Source organism: Dermochelys coriacea, chromosome 1 (genome assembly GCF_009764565.3).
Source record: "Dermochelys coriacea isolate rDerCor1 chromosome 1, rDerCor1.pri.v4, whole genome shotgun sequence".
Lineage (NCBI taxonomy): Eukaryota > Metazoa > Chordata > Testudines > Dermochelyidae > Dermochelys > Dermochelys coriacea.
Genome location: NC_050068.2, coordinates 157,089,947 through 157,096,559, shown reverse-complemented (window position 1 = coordinate 157,096,559; position 6,613 = coordinate 157,089,947). Strand labels below are relative to the sequence as shown.

General features: G+C 42.3%; 1 protein-coding gene across 1 annotated transcript in view; it reads right to left on the bottom strand.

The window, feature by feature from the left end:
- Window positions 1-2,896: 2,896 nt before the first annotated feature.
- LOC119850075 (heat shock transcription factor 2 binding protein) overlaps window positions 2,897-6,613 on the bottom strand; it is a 96,486-nt gene continuing 92,769 nt past the window's right edge. The window contains exon 8 of the mRNA XM_043506582.1: window positions 2,897-3,252. Within this exon, the coding sequence (XP_043362517.1) occupies window positions 3,224-3,252 (29 nt within the window). The 3' untranslated portion in view covers window positions 2,897-3,223. The remainder of the gene's footprint in view (window positions 3,253-6,613) is intronic.

Sequence of the window (6,613 nt, the reverse complement as noted above, 5' to 3'; positions counted from 1 at the left end):
GTCCCTCGATCTGCTCGCTATGCCCCTACTTATACATCCCAAAATGCCATTGGCCTTCTTGGCAACAAGGGCACACTGCTGACTCATATCCAGCTTCTCGTCCACTGTCACCCCTAGGTCCTTTTCCGCAGAACTGCTGCCGAGCCATTCGGTCCCTAGTCTGTAGCGGTGCATTGGATTCTTCCATCCTAAGTGCAGGACCCTGCACTTATCCTTATTGAACCTCATTAGATTTCTTTTGGCCCAATCCTCCAATTTGTCTAGGTCCTTCTGTATCCTATCCCTCCCCTCCAGCGTATCTACCACTCCTCCCAGTTTAGTATCATCCGCAAATTTGCTGAGAGTGCAATCCACACCATCCTCCAGATCATTTATGAAGATATTGAACAAAACGGGCCCCAGGACCGACCCCTGGGGCACTCCACTTGACACCGGCTGCCAACTAGACATGGAGCCATTGATCACTACCCGTTGAGCCCGACAATCTAGCCAGCTTTCTACCCACCTTATAGTGCATTCATCCGGCCCATACTTCCTTAACTTGCTGACAAGAATGCTGTGGGAGACCGTGTCAAAAGCTTTGCTAAAGTCAAGAAACAATACATCCACTGCTTTCCCTTCATCCACAGAACCAGTAATCTCATCATAAAAGGCGATTAGATTAGTCAGGCATGACCTTCCCTTGGTGAATCCATGCTGACTGTTCCTGATCACTTTCCTCTCCTCTAAGTGCTTCAGGATTGATTCTTTGAGGACCTGCTCCATGATTTTTCCAGGGACTGAGGTGAGGCTGACTGGCCTGTAGTTCCCAGGATCCTCCTTCTTCCCTTTTTTAAAGATGGGCACTACATTAGCCTTTTTCCAGTCATCCGGGACTTCCCCCGTTCGCCACGAGTTTTCAAAGATAATGGCCAAGGGCTCTGCAATCACAGCCGCCAATTCCTTCAGCACTCTCGGATGCAATTCGTCCGGCCCCATGGACTTGTGCACGTCCAGCTTTTCTAAATAGTCCCTAACCACCTCTATCTCTACAGAGGGCTGGCCATCTCTTCCCCATTTTGTGATGCCCAGCACAGCAGTCTGGGAGCTGACCTTGTTAGTGAAAACAGAGGCAAAAAAAGCATTGAGTACATTAGCTTTTTCCACATCCTCTGTCACTAGCTTGCCTCCCTCATTCAGTAAGCCATTCATAACCTCATTCAAAAGCCATTCAGGATTTAGATAAATAAAATGGTACCTAATTTAAGGATTATACGTAGTCAGATAGATAAAATGCATCACTTTATATTTTCCCATATAGATTGAGAGCTGTTCAGGGCAGGGGCCTTGTTAGTGTACTCTGCTAAATTCTGGTTCTGTTGAAGTGAATGGCAAAACTACCATTGATTTCAGCGAGATCAAAATCTACCTCACTGTCTGGAAAGTGCTGGCACTATCTCAGTAACATATTGCACACTCTGGATTGACTGCAGCTTTGCTAAGCCTTTTTCTGTGTACACGTATCATTTATAAAAAGAAAAGGAGTACTTGTAGCACCTTAGAGACTAACAAATTTATTTGAGCATAAGCTTTCGTGAGCTACAGATGAAGTGAGCTGTAGCTCACGAAAGCTTATGCTCAAATAAATTTGTTAGTCTCTAAGGTGCCACAAGTACTCCTTTTCTTTTTGCGAATACAGACTAACATGGCTGCTACTCTGAAACGTATCATTTATAAGGACAACTACAAAAATAAAGTTACAAAAGCAAATATCTAATGCCACTAGATTTTACATGCCTACTAGCCCTAAAAAAGAGCCAAGTGTGTAGACTGAAACAGCTTTACACAAAGTTAGTTTTAACTACTTACATAACTACAATCCCACTAACCCCTCGTTTCTCAATGTTACTACAGCACCTCAAGGGCCAGAGGCAAAAAAAAGTCAAATAAACAACTCAGTGTTCCTAGCTTCAGTGAGTCCATTATGTTTCTTTGCAAACAAAACACAGTTTTTATTTTGTTTTTGTTTTTTAAACAAAGCATGGTAATAATTTCTGTGTAGGTCAATCCTCCTCCCACCCCCTAACCATTGATCTGGGGCTCAATGCTGCAAGGAATGGAGTATGCCGGAGAAATGTCCAGGGTGGGATTCACAGGCACCTACATCCCCCTTAGCTGTCATTTTACATATCTATGTCCAACATTTAGGGACTCCTGGCATTCACAAAACCCCTGCTCAGCTGCTGCCTAAACCTGTAGGCACCTAAAATCCCTAGACACCTACAGTTCCACTTCTAAAGTCCCCAAAGTGCTGAAATTTTGGTAGCTAGGCATGCACACATCAATGAAGTCATGACACTGCCCAGCAGCTCAGTGACTAACTCACACACAACTATGTGTTTCCACACCTATCTTGCCTTCAGGTCCTAGTCTGGTAGGCATGTTTAGATGCATATAAACCCATGCAAAATGGCCTCCCCCACTTCTAACCACTGGACTAAATGCTAGAGCACTCACCCAGATGACAGAAGTGTGGCCAGGCCAAACCTGAATGGCACTGTAACCCCACCCACCAGGGTGCCACTTCCAAAGTGGGGAGCCAGAGCCAGGCCCGCAGGACAAGAGCTGTCACTCTGGGGTGAGTGCAGGGCAGGCTCAGGGCTGCTGAAACAATTTTTAATAGTGTGTGTTTAAAACCACTGAACAAAACTGTACACCCAGGCTATGATGGAAGTCAGACATTTAGTTGCTATTATTACTCGAAGCCAGGGTGCTGCTGCACCCCTAGTTCCAGCACCCCAGGCAGGCTCGCTCTCCAACCCCCTTCCCTTCCCTCAGAGCTCCCGTCAGTGTTAATTTTTCTGGAAGGGTGAGAGCCTTTATTTCAGATTTTGCCCCAGCCCCCAAAAACTTCTGTGCAGCCTGATTAAAGGCTTTCATTGACTGGGAGCTCAGTCTACTTATCTTGTCAAATAGAATCACAGTATAAGTACCTTCACGAGGAGAAGATATCGACTAGCAGAAAGTCCTTTAATAAAGCAGACAAAGACATAACAAAATCAGTGCCTTGAAGCTGAAGCTCGACAAATTCAAATTAGAAATAAGGCACGTTGTTTATATATTAAAAAAAAATGAGGGTAATTAACCATTTCAACATCTTACCAAGGAATATAGTGGAAGTCTTCAGATCAAGAGAGGCTATCTTTCTTCAAAGTCTGCTGTAGTTCAACCACAAATGGTTGGTCTAGATGGCAAAGGGTGCAAGTCTATGGCCTGTGTAATGCAGGAGATCAGATAAGATAATCACTTCTAGGCTTAAAAAAAAAATCTATGAACTGAATCTGTTAAAACATTTTAAAACTTTTCTGGCATATTCATATATTCATATATATATTCATATATTCATATTCAAAATGAATTATGGGAGAAAGACTGTACTACAGCTGAATTCCAACAATGGAAAATTAAAAGAAGGTCTACAAGTCTGTCTGTGTGAACCAGGATTTTCTATGACTTCCATTACCAGTACATACATGCACCCTAATTAAATGTGGAAAGCACAGGGTTATCCACAAACCTGTTCTGCTACACTATATGTGAATGTATGGTAAATACAGAGCTGTTGCAGAAAAAATTATCACACTATTGGTAAGAAAGCATAGGTTATATATTCTGATATGATCTACAGTCACACTTTCTGCTTGGGTTTCTTTCTACTGTATGTTGGTTTCTGAAAACACCTCTCCACAAATAGAATTCATTTAAACTTTCTTCTGTTTCAGGCACTGTATTCTTAGCATGCATATTCATTACATTGATTTATTCTGCCATTATGAGATATCTGGTCTTTTGCTAGTAGTCATTTGTCAGCAATTATTTGCAATAAAACAGACAACATGCTTGTTGTCTGGAAATATTTCTGATCAATTGTGTTCTGTCAGTATCACCCTGCACCACAATAATAAAATATCCATTCTCAGTAAGTCCCTATTCAGCTCCTGTGAGAGATTTCCCCTGAATGTTTGGTGAGAAGCCTGAAACAGAGCATGCCAGAAAAATACCACTTTGCTGAGTAGTATTTGGTCCCATTTTATGGTGCTGAGATAGATCCAAGGGCTGAATTCTCTCTTTAACTTATACAGTCTCCAAAGGCTAGTGGGTTTCAGCCTGGTAGTTTCACCTTATTTTGACACCAAACAAAAGCTTGATGTGAACATTCCGTCACAGACAGCTGTATCTGGCTGGATGAATAATCACCAAGTTCATCAGCATTAGTACTGTTTTTACTAAGCCTATGACCCAACATGATATTAAAATCTTCCTGGTATCTCTTTATATATATATACATATATAAGTTTTACTACTGAGTGAGTGGGGCAGAGAGGGTGTGAAAAGGGAGAGTCCACATTTGGACCAAAGCTGGTTTTATTTAATAACACTGAAATTGGGTCTTGGTTCCAGCTGGTTAGGGCTAGTTACTGGTGGTCTTTTAGAGGAGTTGGATTCTGACTTGCAGAAAAGGACCTAGGGGTTGCAGTGAACAAGAAGCTGGATATGAGTCAACAGTGTGCCCTTGTTGCCAAGAAAGGTAACGGCATTTTGGGCTGTACGAGTAGGAGCATTGTCAGCAGATAGAGGGACGTGATCATTCCCCTCTATTAGGCATTGGTGAGGCCTCATCTGGAGTACTGTGTCCAGTTTTGTCTCCCACATTACAAGAAAGATATGGAAAAATTGGAAAGAGTCCAGCGGAGGGCAACAAAAATGATTCGTGGGCTAGAGTACATGACTTATGAGGAGAGGCTGAGGGAACTGGGATTGTTTAGTCTGCGGAAGAGACGAATGAGGGAGGATTTGATAGCTGCTTTCAACTACCTGAAAGGGGGTTCCAAAGAGAATGGATCTAGACTGTTCTCAGTGGCAGCAGATGAGAGAACGAGGAGTAATGGCCTCAAGTTGCAGTGGGGGAGGTTTAGGTTGGATATTAGGAAAAAAAATTCACTAGGAGCATGGTGAAGCACTGGCATGGGTTACCTAGGGAGAACATAAGAATGGCCATACTGAGTCAGACCAAAGGTCAATCCAGCCCAGTATCCTGTCTACCGACAGTGGCCAATGCCAGGTGCCCCAGAGGCACTGAACCTAACAGGTAATGATCAAGTGATCTCTCTCCTGCCATCCATCTCCACCCTCTGACAAACAGAGGCTAGGGACACCATTCCTTACCAGCCTGGCTAATAGCCATTAATGGACTTAATCTCCATGAATTTATCCCGTTTTCTTTTAAACCCTGTTATAGTCCTAGCCTTCACAACCTCCTCAGGCAAGGAGTTCCACAGGCTGACTGTGCGCTGAGTGAAGAACTTCCTTTTATTTGTTTTAAACCTGCTACCCATTAATTTCATTTGGTGGCCCCTAGTTCTTATATTATGGGAAAAAGTAAATAACTTTTCCTTATTTACTTTCTCCACGCCACTCATGATTTTATAGACCTCTATCATATACCCCCTTAGTCTCCTCTTTTCCAAGCTGAAAAGTCCTAGCCTCTTCAATCTCTCCTCATAGGGGACCCGTTCCAAATCCCTAATAATTTTAGTTGCCCTTTTCTGAACCTTTTCTAATGCCAGTATATCTTTTTTGAGATGAGGGGACCACATCTGTACGCAGTATTCAAGATGTGGGCGTACCTAGGATTTATATAAGGGCAATAAGATATTCTCCGTCTTATTCTCTATCCCTTTTTTAATGATTCCTAACATCCCGTTTGCTTTTTTGACTGTCACTGTACACTGCGTGGACGTTTTCAGAGAACTATCCACAATGACTCCAAGATCTTTCTCCTGATTAGTTGTAGCTAAATTAGCCCCCATCATATTGTATGTATAGTTGAGGTTATTTTTTCCGATGTGCATTACTTTACATTTATCCACATTACATTTCATTTGCCATTTTGTTGCCCAATCACTTAGTTTTGTGAGATCTTTTTGAAGTTCTTCACAGTCTGCTTTGGTCTTAACTATCTTCAGCAGTTTAGTATCATCTGCAAACATTGCCACCTCACTGTTTACCCCTTTCTCCAGATCATTTATGAATAAGATGAATAGGATTGGTCCTAGGACTGACCCTTGGGGAACACCACTAGGTACCCCTCTCCACTCTGAAAATTTACTATTTATTCCTACCCTTTCTTCCCTGTCTTTTAACCAGTTCTCAATCCATGAAAGGATCTTCCCTCTTATCCCATGACAACTTAATTTACGTAAGAGCCTTTGGTGCGGGATCTTGTCAAAGGCATTCTGGAAATCTAAGTCCATTATGTCCACTGGATCACTTTTGTCCACATGTTTGTTGACCCCCTCAAAGAACTCTAATAGATTAATAAGAAATGATCTCCCTTTACAGAAATCATGTTGACTTTTGCACAACAATTTATGTTCTTCTATATGTCTGACAATTTTATTCTTTATTATTGTTTCAACTAATTTGCCTGGTACTGACATTAAACGTAGCAGTCTGTAATTGCCAGGATCACCTCTACAGCCCTTAAATATTGGCGTTACATTAGCTATCTTCCAGTCATTGGGTACTGTAGCTGATTTAAAGGTGGTGATTTAAAGGAGGTGGTGGAATCGCC